The sequence below is a fragment of the Lonchura striata genome, chromosome 1 (genome assembly GCF_046129695.1).
Source record: "Lonchura striata isolate bLonStr1 chromosome 1, bLonStr1.mat, whole genome shotgun sequence".
NCBI lineage: Eukaryota > Metazoa > Chordata > Aves > Passeriformes > Estrildidae > Lonchura > Lonchura striata.
In genome coordinates this window covers 147,047,381-147,075,181 of record NC_134603.1, presented here as the reverse complement: position 1 = coordinate 147,075,181, position 27,801 = coordinate 147,047,381, and the positions used below count along the sequence as shown (strand labels likewise).

The 27,801-nt window shown below is 39.0% G+C and overlaps 1 protein-coding gene across 7 annotated transcripts in view; it reads left to right on the top strand.

Moving 5' to 3' along the window:
• ZMYND11 (zinc finger MYND-type containing 11) overlaps window positions 1-26,390 on the top strand; it is a 103,252-nt gene extending 76,862 nt beyond the window's left edge. For all 7 annotated transcript variants that reach the window (XM_021528793.3, XM_021528798.3, XM_021528797.3 and 4 more), the window contains 11 exons: window positions 8,822-8,899; window positions 9,286-9,378; window positions 10,814-10,901; window positions 11,990-12,045; window positions 12,851-12,928; window positions 13,485-13,603; window positions 15,428-15,635; window positions 17,433-17,501; window positions 19,287-19,559; window positions 20,635-20,820; window positions 25,395-26,390. In XM_021528793.3, coding sequence (XP_021384468.1) covers window positions 8,822-8,899; window positions 9,286-9,378; window positions 10,814-10,901; window positions 11,990-12,045; window positions 12,851-12,928; window positions 13,485-13,603; window positions 15,428-15,635; window positions 17,433-17,501; window positions 19,287-19,559; window positions 20,635-20,820; window positions 25,395-25,517 — 1,371 coding nt within the window. In that variant the 3' untranslated portion in view covers window positions 25,518-26,390. The remainder of the gene's footprint in view (window positions 1-8,821; window positions 8,900-9,285; window positions 9,379-10,813; window positions 10,902-11,989; window positions 12,046-12,850; window positions 12,929-13,484; window positions 13,604-15,427; window positions 15,636-17,432; window positions 17,502-19,286; window positions 19,560-20,634; window positions 20,821-25,394) is intronic.
• Window positions 26,391-27,801: the final 1,411 nt, after the last annotated feature.

Sequence of the window (27,801 nt, the reverse complement as noted above, 5' to 3'; positions counted from 1 at the left end):
TGGCCAGGTTATTGGGTAAAGAACTGAACACTGAAATGATGGTACATACCTAGAGCATCTGTACAGAGGTACCAAAATGTGGTGCATGTAGCAGATGGCTGCTTTTGAAGACTCCAGCAAGTTTTACTTGCACAGTACCCTGTGCCAGAGTGTGTGCACCTGAGTGCAGTAAAGTGTGGGAACCTTCAACAAGAGTAAATAAATTGCTGTATGAGATGCTACTGTTTTTACTTAATGCTGTTTTAATGAATCATTTTTGTATTTTGATGACTTGCATTCTTAATATTTTATTGGAATGGTACTATGGAATGTACTTAATATTTAATGGCATGGAATGTAGCCACAATCATGTTACTGATGAGGCTAGCTCAAAAATATGGAGTTAAATCCTGCTTTTCATTTACTGATGTGGATTCTATTGATGCAAAAAGGGCAATCTGGATTTCATTCATGGCATCCATATCTATATTTCTTTTTCTTTAAAAATGCTATTCTTATGAGTATGGCAGGGGGACAGCAAGAAGCATTCCTTGTATACTTTCCATGAATAGGCAGATATGTTGTCTACATGTCATTAGAAGATGAAACATTCTGGTCAGGATGGTGCTTACTGGTACCTAGCCTTGAATCAGCCAAATACCTGTTGCTGTTGTCATCTCTGTGTCACCTCCCCAAATGGAGCACTTCACTAGGCTTCCTACAGAGCTAGTCTCCCTTCCTGTGGAAGGAATCATGCATATGAATATTTCAGATAAAATTGTTGCTACAGAAAGGCATAAAACTGCCACTTCCCCTATGCCTGGGATTGCTGGAGAGAGAGGCACTTCCTTTGCTAAAAGCTTGGATTAGCTGTAGAGCCCCAGACTGACCTCAGGATGATCTGTGCTGCAAGGAATGTAAGGTTTCAGGCACTTTGTGGGATGGGGAAGCAGTTGTTGAAAACATGTGGATTGTTTTGTTTCAAAACAGCACTTTTTGACTGCTGTTACCTTAGCATGAGTTCCACGAAACCTGTTGCTGTTGCCTCAGATTGGGAGCTCTCAGGGTTTAGGAAAATAGTAAGAAAATCAGGCCTGCCTCAAGGAAGCTGAAAGTAATGAAAAAGAAGTAGTGGCAGGTTAAAAACTGTTAAGAATGAAGACATATATTGTATCTCTCCATATTGAATTGCTAGCCTTTAATTTAGCTACTCAATATTCCCTCTGTTAAAAACAAAAAGTATGACCGTATATAGATGAATTACTTTCAGATTTTTAAATAAATCTTTTTAATAATTGTCGGGTATTATTATAAGTATTGATTATTCCTATAAATAGTTAAAATTAGGTAAACTGCATCCAGTCTTCACTCCAGTTTGCCAGGAATTTTAGATGATGCCTGGTGAAGGCAGAGAATGTGGATGGTTTATGCCACCTTGTGTATGAGGTGGTTTCATAACAATCTGCCTTGTACCATGGACGTCCTCAGAGTGGAAATGCTGAATCATTGCTTGAAATATGCTTTGATACGTCAGCTTTGAGAACAGTTTGACTTTCATCATGAAGCCTTGAAGTCCTTTATGGCAATGATATTAAACAAATGTTTACCTTAAAAGAAAAAAATCCTGTGAAACTTGAGCCATGTGCTCTCTGCCTATCTTTCTGCATATTGGTTCCTTTTTTGTTATACAAATGTTAAGGAGAGGATTTGGGGATTCTTAAATACTTCCTGCCCCAGAGGCTTTTGATTTGCTTAGTGCCTCAGGTGATGATCAACCTATTTTATGGATATTGTGAATGCCATGGTATCCTTTCTCCCCTTGTGCCAGCAGCTCTATTTTTGTTGTCATTAATTCAAATCGCTTCAAGCCCCAATTCTGCAAACTTGGGCTAAGGAGGCTTGCACAGCCCCTGTAAGTGTGGGAGTCAGTATCCTTGTGTCAGTAGTCATCCTTCAGTATTCTGCTTCTTTCTCCCCACCCTCCTAGGAAATGACTACTCTAATTTCATTTTAAAAGCAAGAAAGTGGCCTATATTCAAAAAACGAATAATGTGGAGAGAGCCCTGGCTGATGTCCAGAGGGCATAACAGAGCTTAACCATCTTGCATGAGGGTAATGGGGAATTCACACTGTATTATCAGCAGTAAATAAGTATCTTCAAGAAAAGTGATAGCTGGGACAAAGAGATACATATATTTTCATATTTAATTCCATAACTGGACATGGCACTTTTCACTTGGAGATTTCAAAGCTCTTTACAAAGGTGAAGTAAAAGTATGTTTAAAACATAATATATTGAGAGAAATAATCTAAGAACATTTCATTCTTATGTAAAGATTGCTTCTGTAGTGCTGCCAAGGTCAGAAAGCCTTTGGATTTTTCATTTCACAATTGTTGGCTGTATTAGTTTGATCAATCAATAAAGTGCAACTTTATCTTGCACACTTGGCTACTCAGAAATATTTTATAAAGGCCATTGCTAAGGATTTGTTCATAACTTAAAAAAATATTTTCTTCCCGTATAATTTATAACAATCCCTTTCAAACCTTGTTCTGAACTGTTTGCCTGCTCATGGTTTTTCTCCATTGCATCCATAAACAACAATGTCAAGTTCCTCATTTGTTTCTTTTTTAAATTGATGGGACCACTCTGAATATTTTTCTACCCTATATAACTCTCAGCAGGAGTCAAAAGTCAAACAAAGTTCAATTCAAACCACATTGCATTGATTGAAATTTTTCCCTGACTGTTGACTAATCATTGCTTAAGTGAAATAAATTGGAGTTATCAGCAAAATTCCTGGTAGACAAGTCACAAGAGAAAAACTTAATATTGAATGAGCTTAGAGATTACATTTTTCACTACTGGAACAGTCCATTCCAGACAGGGTTAGTCAACTCAGTCTCTGAAGGATGTAGGAAAGTTTTAAATTTATTGCTTCTCTTCAGTTATATAAAACAAGGGAATTAACTTTCTTCAGCTGTTAATTTAGCACCTAAAGACTACAAAAAGCACTGCCAAAATACTAATTATTTGGAGGGGGAATAGATATATATGAAATTATGAGTAGGAGAATTTTGATAATGTTGGTGTAACTGGTTATTATTATTTCTTGTCTACAAATCCAAACTTAAAAAAAAAATATAAGAAGGCAAAATTAAGCATTTTGATTTATCATTTGTCACAGAGAATTAATTTTGATTCATGAAACAGAAGGGAAGAATTAGTCATGTGGTTTTGCTTGACTACTAAATTTTTTTACAGTCATCTCATCAGAGATTGGTCTTCCATGCATGTTCTTTGCAAGGACTTATAGCCAATTTACCTATCCTAGTGGGTATTCCAATATTCCTGGGGTTTATACACAGCAGACCAAAGTAATCTATAGAGATTAAGATATTAAACATTGTGCTGGTATCTGTTCTATAGATAGGCTTTCTCTGAGTGCTGGTACTGTACTGAACATTTCCTAGAGTACATAAAAATAAACCATTATGCAGTTCACAATCAACTTCAGGCAAAATTTGACAAGTGAGAATGACAAGCAGTGGCAAGTTAGGAGCACAGGAAGATGGAGGTTACTTAAGTGAAGTTACTCAAGTGCTTGGATCAGGGGGGTTTAGGCACCAGCTGTCAGTCAAGGTGGTTAATGTCAAATACAAGGAGGGAGGAAAGAATCTGGCTTTATTGGGCTTATTTCATAGTGTTATGGTAGGAGTTTGAGACCTGGATGGGGAAACATCCCTGAAACAGTATTTGGTGTGATCACACAAATAATAGTCATGGGTTGGTGGCAAAAGGGCAGTCCTAGTGTAGGACCAGTTTTAGCAGCACAGAGGCCACTCCTGTGAGGTGTTTGTGCTCACCAGTCCCTCCCAGGCACCCTGGAGTAAATCAGGGAGCTGACAGAGCTGGTCACTGCATAGGACATACTGAATAAAGTACAAAGGAATCTGTCCACATCAGTGAGAAAACTGGGTAAGCTCCACTTAAAGCCTCCTGCCACCTTCTTTGTGCAGAAAAAAGCATATTTAATTCATATGAGCTTCATATTCAGAAAGTGCTTAATGCACCATACATGTAGAAATCAATCTGTGGATTCAGCTCTAACATTTCCAAGAGCACCTGATGCTTTAAAAAGTCTAATTTTGCTGCATCTGATTGTGAAAGAGGCAAATCTTAGGGCATATTTTGCTCCTGCAGAAGCTTTTCTGTGTGATGCTTAGGGCACACAGTGCATTGATTGCTCTGAGACCCATTCCATGTGCCTGCATACCTTTCCTAATGGTACAGGAAACCTGAGGACCTGAGGGTTGGAAGTTTGAGAGGGCAGCAGAGCAGTAAAGCTTTCCATATGTAGCACCAAATTCCTCTGGCAATTTAAGCCCTAAAAAAGTCCAAGGGCCAGTGTGTAAAGCAAGAAGTTTCTCAAGAGCAGTGGCGAGTGTGTGTTAGACTCATGCTCATAGTTCCCCTCTGCAAATAGACCCCTGGAAATCTGAATTGGTTCTGAAAATGCAACTGATGCCTTAGAAATACGTATCTGTCATTGAGCAGCCTTCACATAATCCATCACTGAACTGAAATGCAGCTCTTTGATGTGTGTGTACACAGGACAGGTGAGAGAGGAAGGGAAAAATATTCATTAATGGGAGATTATAGGGAAACAAAAACCTCTTTAAACAGTGCAAATATAATTTAAACGCCTATAGCTAGACAGAATGCTGGCACTGACACCTTGCATTTCTTAGAGTTTTCCTTTTTTTTTTCTCTTCAAATGAAAGAAAGCAACTGCAGCACAGTGGCCACTGCTACCCTGGGAGTTGAGAGCTAACTCAGAGTGCAGAGGTTTGTCACTTCCATCATCCCTGGTGCTACTGCAGGACGGAGTGTTTCTGGGAAATGCCCCTGGCTTATCTAGCCTCATGTGGTTTGTAAAGTCTTGCAGTGAAGTCCTGCACTATAAGCAAGTCAGAATTGCTAAATAAGTCACACCTGCACAGTAGCAATATATTGCTACCCTCTTGAACAGCTAGGCAGTATAATTAATCTGGAATATTGAATATAAAGAGCAATGTAACCTTTAGGTGCCAGCTTCTAAGAAACAGATGTGCTGCAGAGAATAAGGCTCATAGAAGCTATTTCCTGCACCCACAAGAGAAGTTAGGCTGCAGGCTTGGCCTTTCACCTGCCAAATCTCATTAATCTTCCACATGAGGATTGCTGTTGGGAATGTTATTACTTCACTCCTTCATCCCCTGTCTAAACACACAGGCCTGACCCAAGTCTTTCAGTTTACCTGGATTCAAAGCAGGAGGTTTGCAGATTTCTCTGTAGCAGGGGTGTGACAGGAATTGTCCCTGTGCAGGTTAACCCCAGCAGGCAGCCAAGCACCACAGGGCTGCACTCCCATGTCTCCTCAGCCGAGAAAGAAAACAAAGCAAAGGTGGTGCAAGGGCAGTCACTCCCCACCCTCATGGATAGATCAGTGCCCAGACAGTTCCTGAGATAAAGATGGCTAAATTCCCCCTAGGCCCCCTCCTCTTCCTTTCTATTGCTGGGCACGAGGTTCTATGGCATGGAATAACTCTTTGGTTAGTGCAAGTAATATGCTTTGTTGTGTCTTCTCCCAACCTCTGGGGTTCTCCCCAGTGTGTTCACTTGGGGCACAGTGAGAATCTGCCAAGGCCTTTGCACTGTGCAAGCTCTGCTCAGCAGGAGCTGGAACATCCACGTCTTCCCAGCACTGTTTTGGTCACAAATCTAAACCACAACACTGCACCTGCTGCTGTGAAGACAATTACTTTCATCCCAGCCAGACCTGGTACAACTGTACCTATATTAGGATAATTTATCCCACAAATAGGTATCTAAAAGTATAAGGATACTGACATCTTGGGGGCTGGATTGAATCTCAGCAGTCTCCTTGAAATAAACTTGAACTTGAACAAGGTTTCCAGTAGAGTATCTCTAGTAGATCTGACAGGGAAAAGAAAGTGGATCTTGCCACTATCATTGTTTTTGTTTCTTGAAAGTAGGAAACTGGAAGACCTAATTTTCATTTATATTTGCTTCTATATCATTCTGCCTATAAAGGGGGATCTGAAAGTGGGTATATTATCTTGTGTCAGAGCAATATAAATAGATTTTATGCAAATCATAGTCCCCATCTAGTATTATCTATTTTCTTGCTTTGAGTGGCTCTAGGTTGATGACTGTGAGAACACTACAAGTCTTCAAAATACAAAGGAGGGTTTTTTTATTAAAAACTTACACATTTTCCATTATACCTTCTAAAGAATATGTGAATATTACCTCCTAAATGGCTAATTATTGTTGAAAAGTGAATGAAGTGCTTGAAATGTAATTGGCTTTCTACAAAGGGTGAGCAACCTTGCCATAAAAAGACATTTTGCTGGCTCATAGGCTCCAATACCCTAAATCTATTACCTTTCAAAATTTAGTAGAGGAACATGGAGATCAAGTTTTTCTTAAAATAAATCAGTGTAGGGAATTGAAGGAAAACTGGAAAAATTATAGTTTGCCAGAATTGGCAAGTTAATTATATCATTTTCATTGGTGCTTAAGATGATACTAATTGCTGACATCAATAACTATACAAAGCCAGCTATCTATCTTTTCTTATGATCTCAAGGATAAGACTGTAAACCATCTATCTCAAAAGTCTCTTTCAAACTGTCTTGCCCAGCAGGGCATGAAAAATGGTTCATATGAATTCAGAAATACTTTCAAAGGATGATAAATTCCAGAGCCATGTCAGAAAAAGAGGTGCAGGACTAGTAAGTGCATGTGAGTTTTATTGTGTCCTTATAAGTTTCAGTCTTTTAAAATGCTGTGTCATTAGCAAGCACACAGCACTTCAGTGCCTGAAATGACAAAATGACAGCAGTGTTTCATAATGCAGATAATTTAATGCACATTTGGGTTTTCATTTGCAGTGGCAATGTTGGTTTATGAGAAACTGAGTAGGTGATTTGAATTCCAGCAGAATGCACGTTTCTTCTGGTAGTCAGAGTGAAATATGAATTACAGAATGTGATTCAGATATACAGTGCAGGATAAATTCTCTGTCAGTCCAGAGTTTGGAAGGAAGGTCAGGCAACCATTAATATTATGAAAATAATGCTTAAAGGAACTCTAGGTTTAGAAATACCTGGAGCTGGCCCTTTCCACAAGAGAGAGTTTTTCCCAGTCAGGAGGAAGCTGTAGTGTTCTTATGCACAATGCAGTGCTGAGTAGGTTGGTGACTGAGCTGGTATTTCAGCACAGTTTGTAATGATTCTAATTGCTGTTAAGCAATCAAATTAGCAGCTTTGCAGGTAGTGGTGTGTACAGTTTTGTTTCAAGAAAGGTAGCAAGTCCAATCCTCAGATGTACAGGTTGCAAGTTTGCTGTAGCACAGGGGAACAGCTTGTGGTTTTCAGTGTCCTCAGTGCCTTGCAGGAGGAATATGAACAGGGGAGACACAATCAAATCCTATCAGCTTTTTTTGTGGTAATGTGTAATTCTACTCTTGCCAAGTAAATTTGTAAAAGCAGGTGCTCTGTACTCAATGTTTGTGAGCCCTATGTCCAGAGTGAAATATAAGTAATTCAATGAAAAATAGCACACTTCTAGTAACTGATAATTTTTAAGCCTCTTTTATTTACATATTAGAACATGGATTTTTTTTTCTTATGTTTGCTAAGCAACCATCTTCACAATTATATGGATCTTGTTAAAGGCCGTCAGATTCTGAGGATGCAGGTGTAATTGAGCCAGTTTGGTCCACACAGTTTGCACACAAGTGGTGAAATGAGGCATGAGAAGGGGAGAAGTCAGCCTGGCAGTCAGTGCACAAGGAGGTGTGAGGAGGAGTGAATGCCTAGCAGGAGATGTGAGCAGTTAGAAACACTTCAGGGTAACAGACCTGGAACCCATGCTGTTGTTTCACTGTGCTTTTGTTTTGGAGAGCTGTAGGTGAAAGCAGGGAGGAGGTAGCACTTTGCAGGCAGCTGTTGTGGGGCTCTGCAGAGCTGTGCTCAGCTGCTGTGAGCTGGGATTGAGAAGGCTGCTTTGTAAGAGCACATTAGGCATTTGCAGAGAGACACCTTCTCTCTAGCAGCACATTTTTGGTATTCAGGGCTTCCCACTAGCCTGGTTATACTTTGAAGGGTGGGGTAAGTCTCTATAATAGTTTAAGATGAGAAGGAAAAACTCTGGATCCTGAACTGCTAAAAAGTAGTGATCTGTGTTCCAGAATCTGGATTAAATTTTGTTAAGGAAGAACCACAAAGCTCCCAGACTGCTGTTTCTTGAGCAGTAAAAAGGGCTCTGAGTTTCTACTGGCTAGAGCCAATTTGTCTTCCTCCCAGATGGTGTCATTTTGCTTAGTAAGCACAAAATTTGTAGCTGGTACAGGATATTATTTTTTAAATTATTTCTTATTTTACTAAAATTATTAATGCCTTGCTAATAAAAATACCATTAAATAATTTTTCAGCTGCTCCCTAAAATGACTTTCTTCATTGCTTTATTCTAATTAGACACCTTTTTATGAGAGGTTTTGACAAACTACTATGGATACAAGTGGAAATAAAACTTGCAATTTTTCTATAGCTGAAGTTCTCAGCCCAGACATAATTCAAAGTAACAGATATAGTCATAGTGGCGTGTTAGTCTTACTAATTTCTCAGAAAATATTTTCCCTAAGAAATAGTGCTTCAAAGTATGATTCAAAGTTACCTTTTCAAATCGAGTGTTAATGCAGAGAAAATGTTTATTGGCTGGATTTTGAAGTCAAGTTTAAAATACTAATATGATCCTGTTTTTCTTTGGCAGAGTATCAAGAAGAAAAACACAAGTAAGCAAGAGATGAGCACATACCTGCGGTTCATCGTGTCCCGCATGAAGGAGCGGGTGAGTGCCAGCAGGGAGCTTTGCTCAGGGCCGTGCTGCCCTGCAGAGCATCACTGGGGCTGCCCCCTGTGACTGTGCAGGAAGGAGGGATACAGGAGGGTGGTTTTTATTTCTCCTGTCGTAAGCACTCTGTGTGTTTTCACATACACTTACCAAGCCCTGAGGTTTGGATCAGTGGCACCAGGTTGTGCCATGGGCCTGTGGCTGCTCTGACATGGACACTTTTCAGGTTTGAGACAGCTAATCTCATGGGTTGTGGATCCCCAGTTTGCTCTTGTGTAGTCCCCACCTGAAATATTCTAAACCATTGCATTTTCTAGTCCTCTTTTATGTGTTTTAAGCAGATTCTAAATGCAATAACAAACACTGTCTTGTGGTCCTTTCAGGCTATAGATCTAAACAAGAAAGGGAAGGACAACAAACACCCAATGTATCGAAGGCTGGTGCACTCAGCTGTTGATGTTCCTACTATACAGGAGGTAGAGTGACTTGCTTTCTAACTTCCACGCTGGTTTTGGTGTCTTTTAATAGTGAAAGTCTAAAAATTCCTAATCCTGTTTAATTCTCTTTATGATCAGTATTTCAGTTTTGTATCCAGCATTAGATATGGAAGCTTAACATGTCAAACTTTTCCTCATAGGTAATTTAGTGAAACCATTTTCAGTGATGCCTGGTTTTCAGAGTATTTATATTAAGGTTACACTAGCATCTGCAGGTAGCTAAAGTCTTCAGAGAAATTACTGTTTAACTAAATCAGTGACTATAGATTCAAGTGCTGTGTGTGCTTCTCTGGCCCAATGTTTTTGACCATATTCTGATTTCAGTCATTATGCCCTTGTGTGGGTGGCAGCTTTATAAACATCTAAATGATTCATAAAGAACCAATCACTTTGTTGATCATGAAAAACCAGACTCACCCAAAGCATCTGTTTTGCATTAATTGTTCCAAAAATAAAGTACTAATAAATATATTGTCCCTTTTTTCTGAGCCAAGGGTCTGATCATGACTCAGATAAATCAACTGCACATGACCATAATAAACAGCATATTCATCTTTACTCATTCCTGCAACTGGATTGCTAGGCAGTGCTGTGGTATATCTTGCCCTTTACAAGAACAGATGTGAAGAGCCTTTGTTTTATTACTAAAATGCACAAATAAACAATAGCTTCACTGACAGTATTGGAGACCAGCACTGCTGCCTGTCTAGAAGTGCTGGCAACACTGGCTGAGCCTGAAAATAGGTCAGGCCTTTCTTTCACTCTGTCAACTTCTCCTGCTTCCATAGAAGGTCTTTTGGCTTTGATAGCATTGCTGATGTTGTTTTGTTTGATGATTGGAATTGTCATAGATGTTCTTGAGAGAGCACAGCTGAAAATGCTGCAATTCCCCATTGGACAAAGCCATACTAAGAAAATGAATTGCATGGCTCCATGTAGGCATTTTTTATGAGGTTGGAAGACTGGAACAATCAACTTTCATCAGATAACACAGACTGTCAAGTGAAGATCCTGGAAGCTCAGTCCTGAAAGGCAGTCAGCATTGATTTGAAATTAGTTGATATGTTAAGGTCTAAAATGTTCACCTCAGGGAACATATTTCAGTTTGAACAAATGCTCTGGGCCATACCTTATGCTGCAGCTACTGCAGCTTCACCTTGTTACAACCAGGAAAACCTTTCTTTTAAACTTGGTCAAGTATTAAAGGATCTATTTTACTTCTGGGCATTGTATAAAGGGCAGCCCATGCTCAAGTACTAACAAACCAAAGAGTTGTAAGTATTCCTTTTGTATGCAGGAAAAGCAGTGTCTGATCTGTGTTGCATAATGCAGACTTCTGTGAAAGCTTCTCTGCATAAAGCAGGTAGAGCACTTTGAAGAGTTTTCTCACAGCCTTGTGTTTTCTTTTGTGTAGAAAGTAAATGAAGGAAAGTACAGGAGTTATGAGGAGTTCAAAGCAGATGCTCAATTGCTTCTACACAACACAGTGATTTTCTATGGAGGTAAAATACTACATTTACTGCTTGCCTTGTTTGATTTGTCTTTATTTGTAGGAAACTCACAAGTCTAGGATGAATTTGGTATTAATTAGTCTTATGTGTGAATGAGATAATTAGAAAGCCCTTAAAAATCAAAGTACATAAGGACTTTTTAGGATCTTTTCTGGCCCACCTACTACTGAACTATTTTCATCCTCCCTGACTAAACCTCTTAGTGAGAATTATACTTTTTCCATCCTACTTCTTCTTCAACAAAGACCTAGGTCAGTCTATACTGCAGATTTTTGCCAATATACATATGTTATCCTAGGATAGGGTAGGGTTTTCTGTGCTGTGTCAGCAGGAACGTGTACTGTAGACATATTTCTTTTACTTTTGGGCAACATATGCCATATTGTGACAGCAAATGTAGCTACATCCACACCAGGAGTGTGCTGCTGGTACAGTGGGGAGGTACAGCCATCAGAGAAGCTGCCAGGCACTGGGAAGGTAATGAGTGACTGACTGGAAGACAGAAAACATCACCACCATGTCCAGAAGCTGTAGCCAGGTCCTGTTTTCCAGAGCCACCATCTCAGGAAGGATGTGGCTCTCCACTGCAGGTGTGGCCGCCATCATCAGGGGGACTGGGAGGAGAGTGGCACCAGTGGCACCAGGGGGACAGATGTGGATATGCCAAGAGAGGAATACAGGGAGACTCAGGGATAAACAGTCCGTGAGGCAGCACTCAGAGCACAGAGCAGAGAGATGTTTTAGGACAATTGCAGTGTGACATTAGGACACAAGCACAGAAAGGAACTGAACACATACTAAGAGCAACTGTGTCTCCCTGTGCTGCTCCTCCTCGGATATGTACTTGCATTGTTCAGTGTAAAAGCAGTATTGTGGCATATAAATATGACACAGAAAACAAATATTGAACTGATTGTTAGAAAATTTTAAATGGAAGGGCTGTCCAAGTGATTCAGTTATGTTTTTTCTTCTTAAGCGTGACAATTATAGCATGAAAGTCACAGCAATGAGAGTTGCAAATCTTTGTGAGCACTGTGATCATACTGTGATTGTTTATACCATCTATTTTTAATTTATAGCGGACAGTGAACAAGCTGATATAGCAAGGATGCTTTACAAAGACACCTGCCATGAAGTAAGTACTACCAAGTAGTAACCAAGATGCTTCATTTTCATTTCAAAACCTAAGAAATTATTCTTCATATTACAAAATAAAAAGTGTGTGAAATTGAATTACAAATTTACTCCAGACTGCAGGAAATTATACATTTCCTCTAGCAGCTGATTTAGAATTCCTTTTTCTTTAGGTTTTTGTTGTTGGTTAATTGGATTTTGTTGTTGGGGTTTCGTTGGTTTTTTGGGGTTTTTTTTGCAACTAGATGATAATTTTAAAAACATTGATATTCAAATTTTAGTTTTAAAAAGAATTGAACAATACAGATTTGGACTAGAAATAATTACTTCAGTAAGTTATTATTATAACTTAATAATATAAATTGAATCTGAAGTGAAATTCCTACTAAATTCTGTAATTGTCATAAAAACATTTCTCCATATTCAGGGGAGACCAAAAAATACAACTGAGGAGCTGGCACACTTTCTCCTTTTGTACAGCTGAATTACTTCTTTCACAATGTACTTTAAATATTTGATGAATTTTAAGAACTGTTCTTTGCATTTCATGTATAATAGATCATTAATATGTCAGTTAGTCTTCTCCCTCTGCCTGGGTTTTCTGAAACATGAATAATGTTTCTTCAGGTTGTCTTTCAGCCTCTCACAGCCCACCTCAGTTTCACACCTTTAGTTTGCATGGGCAGAAGTAGCTCCACCAAATTAGCAAGCAGGGCTAAAAACTTTTACTACTTAAGGGAGAGGGATGCTACTGAAATCACATAAATAGGATTTTTTTTGCTTATTTACCATTTTTTGTTTTTCAGCTGGATGAACTGCAGCTTTGCAAGAACTGTTTCTATTTGTCAAATGCGCGACCTGACAATTGGTTCTGCTATCCTTGTGTACGTTGCTGACACAGATTTTTATTTGTTTGCTTTTCTGTTTGAAAGCCTGCAGTTTTGGTGTCATTAATGCATTGAATATTCCATTTCAGAGGGCTTGTTTCAAAAGCATAGTTAAGACTCTGTAAGCCTGGATATTTTACACAAGTGAAGTGTTGATTGAAGTTCAAAGCTGTAACAATATAGGTTATTAAATTTGGGTATCAGCCAGTTACAACAGTTTCACAAGAAAATAAGGAGCTTACAGAACTAAAACTATGCTCCTGAATGAAACTAGAAAGACAAGTTAATTTTTAGGCTGCTTAAGATCTCTGTTTTCAATAGACAGTTACACCCTTTTCAGACTTTGTGGTTTTGTTGGTTTTTTTTTTTTAAGTTGATCCAAGCAATCTATCTAACAAGGAAATGTATTGTAAGAAGATAAAAATGAAAATAGCACTAGACACAAACAGTAACCATACTTTTAAGGTACTAGCATAGTATCACAGCAGAATATTTGTGGGAGATAGCAATATAATATTTCATATCCACTAATAAATGCAACTTCTTTTTCCAGATACCTAATCATGAGTTGGTTTGGGCCAAAATGAAAGGCTTTGGGTTTTGGCCAGCCAAAGTCATGCAGAAAGAGGACAATCAAGTTGATGTTCGCTTTTTTGGCCATCACCACCAAAGGTAATTTATTAACTCCATGTGCTGCTTTTTACAAACAATATTAAAAGAATTTACCTCATCTATGATGTTGTAAATCCTGGCTCATCTTGTTGCCAGCATTAGAAATACTGAATACTTTGCCATGATTGTGTCAGAAGATTTAAATTTCTGTCTAACACATCTGAAGTGTCCAAGTTCGGTGGCACAGAGGTTCTCTTTCCACAGTTGCCAGAAGGATGTTCCTTAATGCCATTTTAATTAAAGACAGTAAGTGAACTTGAGCTGTTTCTTCAAATGTGTAGCAGTCTCCTAATCCAGGCCAAGGTGAAAATTGGACAGAAATGTACTCCTTCTACCAGCAGTACTGACTTCAGGCAATTTCTCATTTGAGCTGAGGCACTACAATTTTGTGGTTTAGTACCATGATATATATCACAAATGTTTGTGTCTCACTGCTAGAACATTGACAGGCCTCCTGCTGCGAACCAGTTTGCAATTTCAGAGAATCCCTCTTTATATTGGAAACTTGTCTCTTAGAGATCAGATTTTTGTTCTCTCTCCATCTGGTTGTTCAGCATTTGGGAAGTTTGTAGCAGTGTGACAGTGGATGTACTAGTTTGGATTATTTTACTGTTTTATTTATATACCTATAATGTGAGGAAAAGAGACATTTTTAAAATAATTCGTGGTTGTTCGGAGATGGTATATTTTGGTGCATCCCAAAAGGACCTAGACAATTCAGTAACAGAGTTTTAGTAACTGTTTATTTAAATTGCTTTCATGTAACTTGCACAGTATGTAACATCTTTTCACTTTTTATATGAACTACCAAAACTTTCTAATAGTTATAAAGTGTGTTATAAAGATCTTTACTGGTGCCTCAGTCACAGAATGTTTTTACCTTGAATCTATTAATGCATACAGTTTAATTTGTTAGTTATCTTTGACTTTAAGTTCACACAGTTTTAAATTATTTAATAAAGTATCCTGGCACCTGTAGAATGAGGTGCTTGCAACTTCTTAAATGCATGCTGATACAAAAGGCAAAGGAAGTTCTACTGCAGTGCCATTGCTTAGTTACTGTGCTGGGCTTGGACAGAAGGCCAAACTCTTGGTTGGTGTAAATTGGCATTGCTTCTTTGTCTTTACTCATATTAAATTTATATTGCAAGAATCAAGAATATTTTCACAAACGTGTCATTTGTTGAGTATTAATCTGTTAGGCAGATGTGCCTGGCAATGAATCCAATGTCCAATGTTGCCTGGTGCTTGATATAACCTTTCAAAAAGTCAAGACCTGTCTATATAACTCTCTGAGGAGTCTCTGAACATATATAAGTGGACAAGGTAACTTTGGAACCATGTCACTGGCATGAATTCAGTCCAAAGAAGCATGGCAGTCCCCATGGAAATTCAGTCGTGGTAGACAAGGGCCCAGGACACAAAATGTCTCCATTCAAGGTGATGAGTTGGTACATTCCTTGACAGTTTTAGGAAAGAGGTCAAGAGCTGAATTGGATTAACATAGGAACATTCAGTAAAAAAAAAAGTTTCTGTGTCTGAGGGCATTTAGCAAGAGAATAGGTGCTGGGGAAGGTTTGTGGCTCATCAAAAATGAGAGACTTTTAGCCATAGCACCAACAGCTAGTGAGTATTTATAATAACAAAAATGTCTAACAGCATGCAGTCCATTTTTTTTCAAATGTGTTGAGTTTAAAAAAAATCAAAAAGGAGTTGTCAGTGATTGGCCATTGTGAAAAACTACTTTTGAAGTCAATTTCTCAGGTTGAGCTCCTTCACCTGTATTTCATGTTTGTGAACCTGTCTGTTCTGTGCATTCAAAAGGGCCTGGATCCCCTCTGAAAACATTCAAGACATCACAGTTAACATCCACCGGCTGCACGTGAAGCGCAGCATGGGATGGAAGAAGGCCTGTGATGAACTGGAACTGCACCAGCGTTTTCTTCGGGAGGGGAGATTCTGGAAATCAAAGAATGAGGACAAAGGGGAAGAGGAGGCAGAGTCAAGTATCTCTTCCACTAGCAATGAGCAAGTGAGTGCTGCTACACTATTAGCAAACGGGACAATTCATTAAGGAGTACAAAGATGATGTGTTTTTGATTAATGTGCTGTTAATTAGCCTTGTGCTGTCTGCAGGTTTGTGAGGACAAGAGGGTTCAAAGGCTTAGAGTCCCTATCACTTATTCTCCCTATCTCCCTTATATCCCTACCTATCAGTAATAGCAAGAATATGGATTTTCCTCTTTCCTCAGTTTCTTTGATGACCTTTGTGAAGTTTCAAAGTGCTTGTCACGTACAGCACCTTGATGAGACAGATCAAGATTTCTAAAGTTAAATAGGAATGTTCAAGTCAAATGTCACAGATATCAGATGGACTGTAACACTGCCTTCTTGGAGCCCTATCAAGGGACAGCCCTGTGTCTGCTCAGCCTTTTCACAGCTGGAGTATGGTCACTTCGAGCTCTATTCTGCCTTCAGATCCACAAGTAACACCAGCCATGACATTTTCAGCAGGTCTGACTGAAGTTAGGTGCAAACGCTGCACTTGAGGACCACATGACCAGCAAATTATTAAAGTAATTAAAAATAATTCTGCAAAGCAAGAAAAATGACATTGTTTTAACAAAGAGCACAAATCCAAAACTTTTTATTTCCACATCAACATTCCCTTATCATGGCTCATCTTTACTAATCATTCATTATCCAAGAGGGTGTTATATATTCACTACTTTTCAAAGCTTGCAGGATGCTTTTCTGTACTTTTGGCAGCCCTTTCCCTGGCAACATCTTTCCTCATTTAAAACCACTATCCTTTCTCTAAGTCTGTATTAAAAAAAAATGGTGTATTTTGACCCTCTTCCTTTGTCTTTTTGTCAAACAGGTCTATCACCAAAACTGGAACTAAAACCTTAAAAGTATATAAAACTCTATGTTGTGGTGGGAGGTTGTTCCTTATCAAAGTGGTTTTAGGGGTTTTTAGCCTTTGTAGCCCCTTTATTTAAAGTCTTGTGTGCTGTCATACAACAGCCTGTTGGTAAAACAGGAAAATGGTCACAAATAAAAGATAACTGGTATTTTCCCTTTTTTTCCCAGAAGTATCAGTCCCAGTGTCCATTTACATATTTTCTCTATGATGCCAACTATTCATCCTTGACTTGGCTAATGCTTATACCTGTTTTACTGGTTTCCCAGATACAGGAACACAGGAGTAGCCATCAAACTCACTGTTCTGCTGTAGTCTGCAATATCCTGTTACTAAGACTAGCTAGTATTGCATGCTTCAAAATCAGGCATAAGAACTTCTCTACAAGCACTGTAAGATAATTACCATCCACTTAGATCTCATCCTTGTTTCTACTGTGAGATTGACTTTTATTCTAAAGCATGAAGTTCCATACCCCTCCAGTTACAATCCAGTCTGGATGATTTTACCATATTTACATACTTATATTCTCTTTATAATCACTGCTGTTTTCTAGCATCCAACAAGATCTGATTTCTAAGTATGGGTCACCTCAGAAAACAAATGTTTGAACTTGTGTGTGCAATGGAGAAAGGAATTTTTAAGAGTATTTTAGCAAGTGCATGTTGAATGGTAGAACTTATTCTTCAATTTTGTTCCTTCGTGCAGTCATAGTCATCAGTGATAATGTAGAAAGTTTATTGTGTGCACTTCTCATGTAAGAACATTTCATTAACATTTCTATTTGATACCCTAACTAACTGCAAATAATTACAAATACAAGGCACATCAGTCATGTTACAATGAAAGCCGCTTACATGAACTGGTTTTTGGGTTGATTCAACAAGCTTTTCTTAATGTTCACAGCTGAAGGTTACTCAGGAACCAAGAGCAAAGAAAGGACGACGTAACCAGAGTATGGAACTCAAGAAAGAAGTGAGTAACCTCAACTATTGTATTTATAGAGACAGCAAAGTACAAAAGGTCTGAAATTTTAATGGACAATTCAGTCCATTAAATTTCAGTCACCTTTTAGTGATGTTACATTATTAGCCTTGGAAGTTCCAGCCCCACAGCTCGGTACTCCTTGCTAACAAGTGTAACTGCGCCTCCCACATGCAAGTGTCATCATGAGAATACCCTGTATTGTGAATAAAGCATGCCAGCTTACATTTATTTTTTTAATAATAAATTCAGGGTATCAGTGGGTCCATAAACAGCAGAAATTAGGAAGTGCAATCGAGACTATTAAGTTTCTGAACTACCTTACCCTCTTTGTCTGCGGGGCTTCCCTGTGTATCCGCTTGCGGCATCAGGAGCCAGGCGCTGCGTTATTGCGCGTGTACACAAGAGGGCACTTACAGAGAGAGCCGTAAATCTCTTCCTGAGCCGCCAAGGATTTTCCTGGCCTCCTTCCAGCTGCCCGAGGAACGCTGAGAAACATTTGCACATGTGTGTGATCCCTGCCAGAGTGCACGGGGTGCCAGTGCGGAGGAGGGTGCAGGTACTGTAGCAGCAGAGCTCTATGTGGGTGCTGGAATAAGGACATGGCCACTCCTAATTCCCGGGCAGCTGCCTCCCCATTGTTCCTGATCCTGCAGGAGGAGGAGTGTGGACATGCCATGGATGTAACGGGTGGGGGCAGTGACACAGTCACAGTACCTGGGGCACAAACTTTGTTTGAGTGCAAGATAGGGAGACTATAGGAGGATGTCTCACTATTCTTATTGTGTTTTCTGTCAAGCAAATGCTGTAATTTGCTTCATATATTTATGTCTTAACATTTGCCTTTGTAGCTCTGATCAGTGATCCAGAAGTCAATCACAGTGACCTCTTAGAGAGTAATTGATTGCAAAAGGGAATACTCAGCTTTTTGAATGATGTGAGCAGTGCTGCATCACACAGACAGGCACAAAGTCCAGTCGTGAAGAAGGCTTTGTCTCTACACTGCTAAATGAGCATTAAAACATCTAAGTTTAATTTAAAAAAATATCATTTGTGTCTTCAGACACTCCAAATAGCAATAAACATTTTCAGGAGTATAACTTCAATCTGTTCTAAAGAGCAGGAGCAATTGGTGTTACATTGTAATAACACAGGCAGCTAAATTCAGCACAGTACACTACAGTAACAGTGACTTCTTTCTTGATAATTGTGCAATTATACAGAGCTTCTGTGGTCATCCAAGTCTGGTTCCATATTATTGGAAGCAAGATGTAGACTCTCATTAGCCTTTCATCTTCAAAGGACCTTTGAAGTACTGATCAATCTTTGCAGCACTTCTATGGAGTCAGTGGAATATCACAGACTCCAGTGCAGCCTGTTGGGTCAGAGTAAGCCCAGAGTTTGCCAAAACAATTCAGTAGCCTTGGCCATGCAACTACAGTCTCTTAAGGCAGAATATTGTGGGGGTAAAATATCCCTAACAAACCTCTAGTAATCCCAAGGAGTCAGCACATCCTCCTATGTTTTTCATACTTTTGGAGAGGTGAGTCTGGCTGAAGTCAGAAAAGCCTGACCCAAGAGCCTGCCCACTCTCAGGCTGGTTTTCCACAGGGATCCCACATCCCATTAGCACTACAGGTCTTCAGCAGGCACCTTTCACATTAATTACACTGATATTACTCACGTACCATTTTTTCTTCAGTGGGAACTGAACAGTAAACAGGTTGACTTGTTTTGTTTTGATATCTAATTTACAAGTTTGTTCTTTCTCTGCAGGAGCCAGAACCTGAAACTGAAGCAGTAAGTTCAAGCCAGGAAATTCCCACAATGCCTCAGCCCATTGAAAAAGTTTCAGTCTCAACTCAGACCAAGAAGTTAAGTGCCTCTTCTCCAAAAATGCTGCATCGGAGCACCCAGACCAGTAATGATGGAGTGTGTCAGAACATGTGCCATGACAAATACACCAAAATCTTTAATGATTTCAAGGACAGGATGAAAGCTGATCACAAAAGAGAAACTGAGAGAGTTGTGCGAGAGGCAGTGGAAAAGGTAACGCTTGTTGAACACCACCTACCCTGGATAGAGGAGAGGCAATTTTGGGGATTTCTTCATATTCTTTTCTATTTTTGTAACAACCACTCTTACCAAAATGAATAAAAAATCTTTTCCAAATAGACCACATAAAAATAGTCTCCATTATTGCTTTTTTAGCCCATTTCTATATCAACAAACCTACTTTAAACAGAAAAATCTTGGCTTTTTTGATTCTTGTCCAGTGAAATCAGTTTGTGATCCAAAACTGAAACTAATTGTTCATTCATGAGTATCTGTTTCCAAAGCCTTTCTCTCAGCTGGTAACTGTGATTCTAAACAATGTCATTGTTTAACTGCTAGTCATAAATAATTCTTCTTTTGTCCATCTTCTGATCTAAAGATCAAACAGGGTCACTGAAATTTGTTTGAATTTTCTTATCTAATAATAACCTGTTTAAAATTCAATGTCTAAGCTTGACCTGGTCACCTTTGGCTAGAGAGAGTAGGGCAATTTGGAGGATGATTTGTCTGACCTCACTTAAGTACCTGTCTTAAGATAAGATGAATTTCCTTCTGGATGAAGGACTGTGAAATGAACCTAGGGAGTTCAAGTGTTAATCCTGTAGGATTAAGACACTCAATATTTAGATACCTGAGCAGGTGCAGAGGAACCTCACAGACAGTGAGTACTAAAAGGTACCTTTTAATGAACTCGGAGATGTTCTATTTTGTATTTTCCACTGTGCACTTGCTGTAGATTTACATGCAGTTGTAGATTTGGAAAAGAAAAAATCTTTTTTAAAGATAAATTAATAAATTTATAAACTTATATGCAGATATGCATAGAACTTATTTAGCTGTTGTTGTTGATGCCTAGCAGAATAGCAATACAGTGATTTTCTTATTTTGATTAAATCTGATTTTGTTATATCTCTAATTGAGTAATTTTTATTTCCTAAATAGGAGAAATCTCTAATTAGGTGATCTCCACCTGCATCAATAATAGAGGTTTAAAGAGTAGAAGTTTAAATAAGACACTTCTAATTCCAATAGCTGTGCCTTGACTTGTTTTGCTGACTGTCTTTGGCAGCTGCGTACAGAGATGGAAGAAGAGAAAAGGCAGGCTGTAAACAAAGCTGTGGCCAACGCACAAGGAGAGATGGACAGAAAATGTAAGCAGGTAAAGGAGAAGTGCAAAGAAGAATTTTTAGAAGAAATTAAGAAACTAGCAGGTCAGCACAAGCAACTGATTTCCCAGACCAAGAAGAAGCAGTGGGTAAGTGTCAAGAATTTTTCACAAGAGTGTAACTGGAAATGTATAATGCATCCTGCAGGCAATTGAAGGGGATTTCTTTCTTGCTTTTAACTGCACTGCTCTTTCACTGGTCTTTCAGCATTAAGGCTTTTTCCTTCATATTGCTGTTTCAAATCTTCTCCAAATTTAAACTTGTTATTTTGATTACTTTCCATCTTAATTTGTTAGTGCTAACAGCAACTCGAGCCAAATCAGATCTTAGTATCAAAAATATTTTTTCCTAAATGCAGTTTTACTCCGTATAAACATACTTTGCATTATGTTCACACTCCTTTGATCTTGAGACCTCAGAGGGTATAATATCTGGCTGCATCAATTTGGATTCCCCTGCTAATAAGGCTATTAGTGATATCCTTTTGGCATTTTCCTCTCCTTGCTTTTTCTACAGCTCTTTTATTTTCCTTTCTATTTAAAACACGGCATTCTGAAATATATCCCTCTCTTGTTTGGTCCTTAAGTGGAAATCTGCAGCATCAGCTACAAAAACCATGTTGGCGTGCCCTCTAGAAATGTGAAAATAGACATGCTAACTTACTTTTCTGTTACATACCACCAACTTTTCCCTGGTTTTATTTGGACTGTGGCTGGTGTTTTCTCAGGCTGGAGTGTGTCCTCCCACATGGCTGTACAGCACCTAGCCAAACACTGCAAGAACCATAAACTGTGCTGCTTGCCAGGAGCAGAGTGCAGGTGGAAACTGCTCTGCTCAGGATCTGGGACCTGGCGCACACACAAACTCTGCTATTTCTTCATTAACTTTCACAGAAGAGGGGAGCAAAAGCCATCACTGAGGAAGTTACACAGCACTGTGACACTTGTCTGTAACACAGCAGTTTGGGCACAGGATTGTAGCACTGGTGGAGCTGGAAAGGAGCAGGAGCCTCCAGGAGATGGCACGAACCAAGGGACAGCCAGTCCTGCCACCCCCCCTGCAGCCCCGTTTGCCTTCTGCTATAAAGGGCTGTTTTGCTGCTGCTCAGCCTCATTAGTTCCTGTGCTTACATGAAACAATGGTCCCTGCAGGGAAAACTCTGCTTTGGAGAAGAGTGGAAAAAATACTCAGGCAGTCGGTCACTGATTATCACAGTTATGAGTTTAGTTTTTGGAAAGAGAATAATTACTTCAAATGCCAGAGCTCCTGTAGAGTCTTCAATTCTATTCCTCACAGAGGTTTTACTGTGGGTGTCAGGATGGTGCAGTGCTTGGGTCTCTGTCAATAAGAGAATTCCTCCCTGTCTACCTGTCTCTGCAGACCAGAGAAGTTATTTTTGACTGACTTGAATGAGTTACTGTGTTCAGCATGTCACCAGCTGCTGTGTGCATGTGCTCATCTGTGGCACTGGAGAGGGAAATGGAATTGCCTTTGCCCACTATAAAATATGTCAAATTATCTCTGTTCAGTCAGAAGTGAAGAACACATATGTGAACCATTGTCACCATTCAGCTGACATGCAGTAACTCGGGCAAAATAACATCATTGTGAGGCTGGACTCTCAGCTCTAGCTGCTTTTTGGTGGTTTTGAAGGTAGAATTTTCAAAAGAGACTGACTGAAGTTATATGCTCCAATGTGCCTTTACTATATCCTTCAGACTAATCAAAAAATGCCCTGGTACCACGTCACTGAATTTATCCAAACAATGAAAAGATAGAGTTTTTGACAATCTTGCCTACTTCTGTGGCCTCAAACTATCTGTCAATCACCACCCTAAATGAAGGCATCATGCAGGCAGCTGGTTTGCATGTGGCAGGACAAGGAGGGTCAGGATAAACACCTCTGCATTCAAGCTGATGGATCTGCCTGCCAACACACAGCCCCAGGCAGCTGGACTTGGTCCAATTACACAAGTCCCCAGTGATTCTTCCTTCACTGGTACTAATGACAGTCCCTGGTGTGTAGTACTGCACTTGTATGCTGCTATTATAATGATACCTCCTTACCAAAATCTCATGTAATTAACACACATACTAATGAGTTTTGGTGGCTTTGCTTTTTAATTAGGAGTGGAGACCTCAGGTTTTGTGTAATGCTGATGTCTGTGCTTGGGAATACAGCTGCTATTATTCACACTGTATTTGTCTTTTTCTCATACCTAAAAAACAAGTCCAGTTGGGACAAAGGGATCATTTTGCTGGTGGTGTACAGGGACAGGAGATGTGCTTCCAGCCCTCAGAAGACTAATGCATAGTTAAAGGATAACAGTTCTTTTCTCTAGCTGGTCACAATTGGCTTAGTCCAATTTCATTTTTATACTTTCAGAAAATTTTGGTTTAATACAGATACCTCAAGTAAATAGCAAACAAAAAGAAGAAGTGTAAAGGCAGCAGTAACAATAATGAGATTATGCAGCTCCACGGCCTCCAAAGTTCAGGCTGAAGTGCTGGTCCTGATAATGTTTCTGTTTTAGTTTCTCCAAGTTCTTTTATTTATGTATAAGACTTATTTAAATTGGTGCACAGCTTGTTTCCATAGACAGCTTTTAACCTTTTTTCTCATTCAAATTTATTTACACATATATTTATTTTAACTTGCAACAGGTGGTCTTTAAGTGAATGAGCATTGTCTGATGTGTACTGTCTGAAACAAAACCCCAAGTGATTGATAACATTTAGAAAGAGGAAAATACAAAGAAAAGAGGAGGCCTGAGGCCAGCTGGCATTTTGCCTCCAGTGCCACATGTGCTGGTACCAGCACAGATGACACTATTTTCCTTTTGTAAGTGGAGATTTACATCCCACACTTATGGCCAGCATATGTAAAGGGAAGTGCAGGACCCACAGATCAGTTGTCCTCTCTGTCATAGCATTTTTTGATCTCTCCAAGCCAGCAGATGTGAATTTGGTCTCTGGGCTGAGGCCCATGCTATACATAATGGAGAGCCACAGCTGTTCCCTACACCTTTCCAGCAGATGATCCTTAATGGCTCCCACAGGCTTGTGGGCAGCCAGCAACATGAAAAACCAGGAAAACAGCTCTTGGGAGGGCACTTGTTTGCAGACATTTTTACAAATAAACTTCCCAGGAGCTAAATTAGGAAAGGAAAATGGAGAGGTTCCCTTCTCACACAGCTAGGGCAGTCCCTTTATTGCTGATGTAAATAAATGGTTATCAGTTTAGCCAGTGTAAATGTTGGCTTTCTTGGATCTGTCTCTCAGTAGTGTGGGTTGTAGTGGTTTTTCTTTCGAGGCAGTTTGGTTTGTTTCCTTTGTAATTCTCTGTTTTATTATTAAAGCTGTAGCTAGACAGGACATAAAAAGTAAATTGTATGGTATTCTGTGGTTTGATAGCAGCCTGAGCAGACAGTGTGATATCCCTCCCTCTGTTCCCCATCATGCAGTAAGTATTTCAGACTGGATTCCTAAAGATGCCTCCTGATTTTGAGCAGACCAAATTCAGAAAGACAAATTTGAAGCCATTAGAAGATTACTCTCCAGGATGCAGAAATATAAATGGCACCTTAAGCAGCAATGCCACCTCGCTTTATGGAGTTTTGCCAAAATAACTGCTCATGCTTTTGCAGCACTGCCTTAAAGGGGCATAACCTGCCTGAAGACAGGGCACACTGTGTGTGGGTGCTGTGCCTCCTTGATGGCCACCCGTGGTGCTGACCAGCATGTTGCATTCCTTTCCTTAGTTCCTCAGAGGTTATCTTCCAAGTCGCTCTTCCAGCTATCAGAAAGCTGGGGGTGTTCTCTGTGTTCCAAGGTAGAAATCATCTTTGCTGCAGCTTTCTCCAGAAAGAAATAATTCTGTATAAATCATGGGCTGTGCAGCATCTTTCTTTCAGGAGTTTTGTGCAGTGCTGGCAGTCACGACAAAGGGCAAGAGCCCAGGTAGCCAACCTGTGTATGACAGGCCTTCTTGGGTTTTTCTAAGATTTGGAGGAAAAAACACTTTTTTGTTTTGCTCAGTAAAATTGATGGAGCACAAAGTTTTCCCTTCAGGAGGTGGCAGTGCTGGCTGCCAGTCAACACACCCTGGTGACAGCAGCATCCTTACAGGCTGACCCTAGATGGGCTACAACAAACCAATAATTGTTGTCTCCTGGGATGCTATTGTTGTGACTTTTGAGATTTTCTAAACCAAAAGGATCTTCCCCAGCAACCTCTGGACAAGTCAGGCTTATAAAGTAACCTCAGAAATACTGATTTTCAAGCCTGTGCAGAGGCTGTTGTGCCAGCAGCGCCTGTTGATTTATTGTAGCTTTTAAGACATAGATCAGGGTGCTATTACACAAATGTAGGGTAAATGATGGTTCCTGCGCTGTGTGCCTGAAAAATGTCACTCCACCATTCTGAGAGATGAGTTTTCTTAAGTGAGAGATGATTTTTTGAAAAGCAATAATCCAGACTCTGGAAAATAGGAAAGCATTGTGTGTGTTTGCTGAGGATTGCCGCTTCACTCAGCACGTGTGAAAAATACCTGGATGTCCCCGAGCATAAATAAGAGGAGCATTGCTCTGCATGTGCTGGTGTGTGCAGGGGTGAGGAGGGATCCTGCCAGGGGGGTAATCCCATCTTTGTTTGTTCTCCCCAGTGCTACAACTGTGAAGAGGAGGCCATGTACCACTGCTGCTGGAACACTTCCTACTGCTCCATCAAGTGTCAGCAGGAGCACTGGCACGCGGAACACAAACGCACCTGCCGCAGGAAAAGATGAAAGAGTTACTCCTCCCCTAGAGCACCACCCCAATGATTGCTATTCTCAGACAGAGCGGTTTTTGTTTCCAAAAAAAAAAAAAGCAAAAAAAAAAAAAAGCCAAAATTGTTTAGAATTTGCTTCCCATTTTGCACCAGCCTTTAAACACTTTTCTTAGAATAAATTTTGCACAGTTATTTCAGTCTTCTGTTAAAAATGCTCCTCCAAAATTTTGTTGGCAAAATGAATTGAATATCTGGAATATCTGTTGGAGCAGGTTACTTCAAATAATTTTAAACTAGAGGATTTGTTGCATTTTCAGCAAATTTTAAGACATTTTTAGGTTTTACAGAGATTTTAATCTTTAAAAACAGCAGATCTAAAAACAGAAAAAATGATGCAAGTTTAACAAAAGTTTAACATGTTTAAAAAACATTTAAAAACTAGTTCTGAATGTAAGAAGTACAGAACTGTTTCAGAAAAACAAAGCATACTACCTTGATGTAACATTTATTTCTTAACCTTGTTGAGCTGGTTTTGTTCAGCTTAATTTTACTGTTTAAAGGCATTATCTATTGGTTATACCAGTGGGTACATGATTGAATTTAGGGAACAGGGTTGACACAGCAGGTGCTAGTCCTGCATATTTTTTCTTAAATATTTCCCAACTGTGTTTTATTTTCATTATTTCTTTTCAATATATAACTTTTATAACAAAATATTAGCTTTGATCTTGTAGTTTAAAATCACAGGGAACTGGGGTAATCTTTTACTGAGCTGGATCTTAGAGAAAAATGAATATTTAAATTTTGAAGTTTGCACATTTCGTCTTTGTTCTAACATGAGTGCTTATAACAAGAATAAGAAAAGCCAAAAAAAAAAAAAAAAAACAAACAGCAGACAAACAAAAAACCCAACTACCTTTATTCATACTCGGAATTTTGAGGCATACAAATTACTTTATTGCGACCCCCTTCAGCCTCCCAATTCAATGTCATTTGACCACCTTTGATCTGGTGTCACCTGGTCCATTGTAACTGATAATAAAAGGAGAAAAAGCACTTAAGTTTCACAGAAGCCGTTATGTTTGTAGTAATGGGTCATTGCCTAATAATGAGCTCCATCACTGTACTCAGAATGAAGAATAATGCATGTTAATTTTCTTGTATTAAAGATGCCGTGATTTGTAAAAAGTCTGTATTTTGCGGAATGTCTGGATTAAGAAGCATTACCAATAGGAATGGATCGATAGTTGAAAAATGATTTTCTTTTTGTTTGTTTTATATATAGATATATGAATTGCATCCATGTTCAGAGACAATTTTTTAAATAGATGTAAAGCTTACTTAAATAGCTTTTCTTTTAAAGTGTCTCCACATTTTAGTTTCTTTCAAAGATTGGTCTTAGACTGAGTCATATGCCCATTAATCATCCAGCTATTTTTTGAGAAGTTAGAGGGATAATTTGTAAATATTTATTTAGATCTTTGATATTTATTGAAAGCAATTACATGATGGAACGATGGAAGCTGAAGAATCAGGAGGAAAGCCTTTTAAAAAGTTTTCTCTAGGATTTGTCAGGGTCATTGTAAAGACAAAAATATAACTAAGACTTCTGTGAACTACCACTGAAATTCTGACCTTTTTTACTTACAGTGGTGATATAAGTTAATTGACTAGATACCGCCAAATAATGCCCAATATGTTGCAGAAATTAAGTGGTAAGTTGATTGGAAAAAATAGTAAGTAGATGGTAACTTGTATTACCACAGCTGCATTATTGCCTGATAAATGTGTAATTAACTTCTGTCGCCTCTGTGTTGTGACTGTAAGACACTTCACAACTAAAAATCAATCTTGTTCGATTACTTTACGAGTTCCAAAACTTCGATCCACCCCTATGAAAGCAAGTATTGTGGAAATATTTTTGGTGTAAAATCATTCCAGAATATGTAATATTTAACTGATAGCTGCATGAAAGTAAGATTCGTGTTACTTTGGCTTTTTTGTCTCTGTTGACACGGTTGCACATTTCCAAGTTACTACAGCGTGAAAACTGTGTGTTTTAAAGAAAAAAAAAAAAAAAAAAACAAAAAAAAAAAGATTGTGGCCTGGTTTTGTATAAGTTTTAGGTAAAATTACAATTGATTGTTTTAGGAACCATGATTTAAAATTAATTTTTCTGCAAATCATAAAGCTATATTAAAGTGTTGAGCTTAGCCACTATGCACATTGTAATTATTCATTGTGGCTGTCCAGTTTATGATGCATTCTGGCATTTTGTAAGCTGCTCTGACTAGCAATAT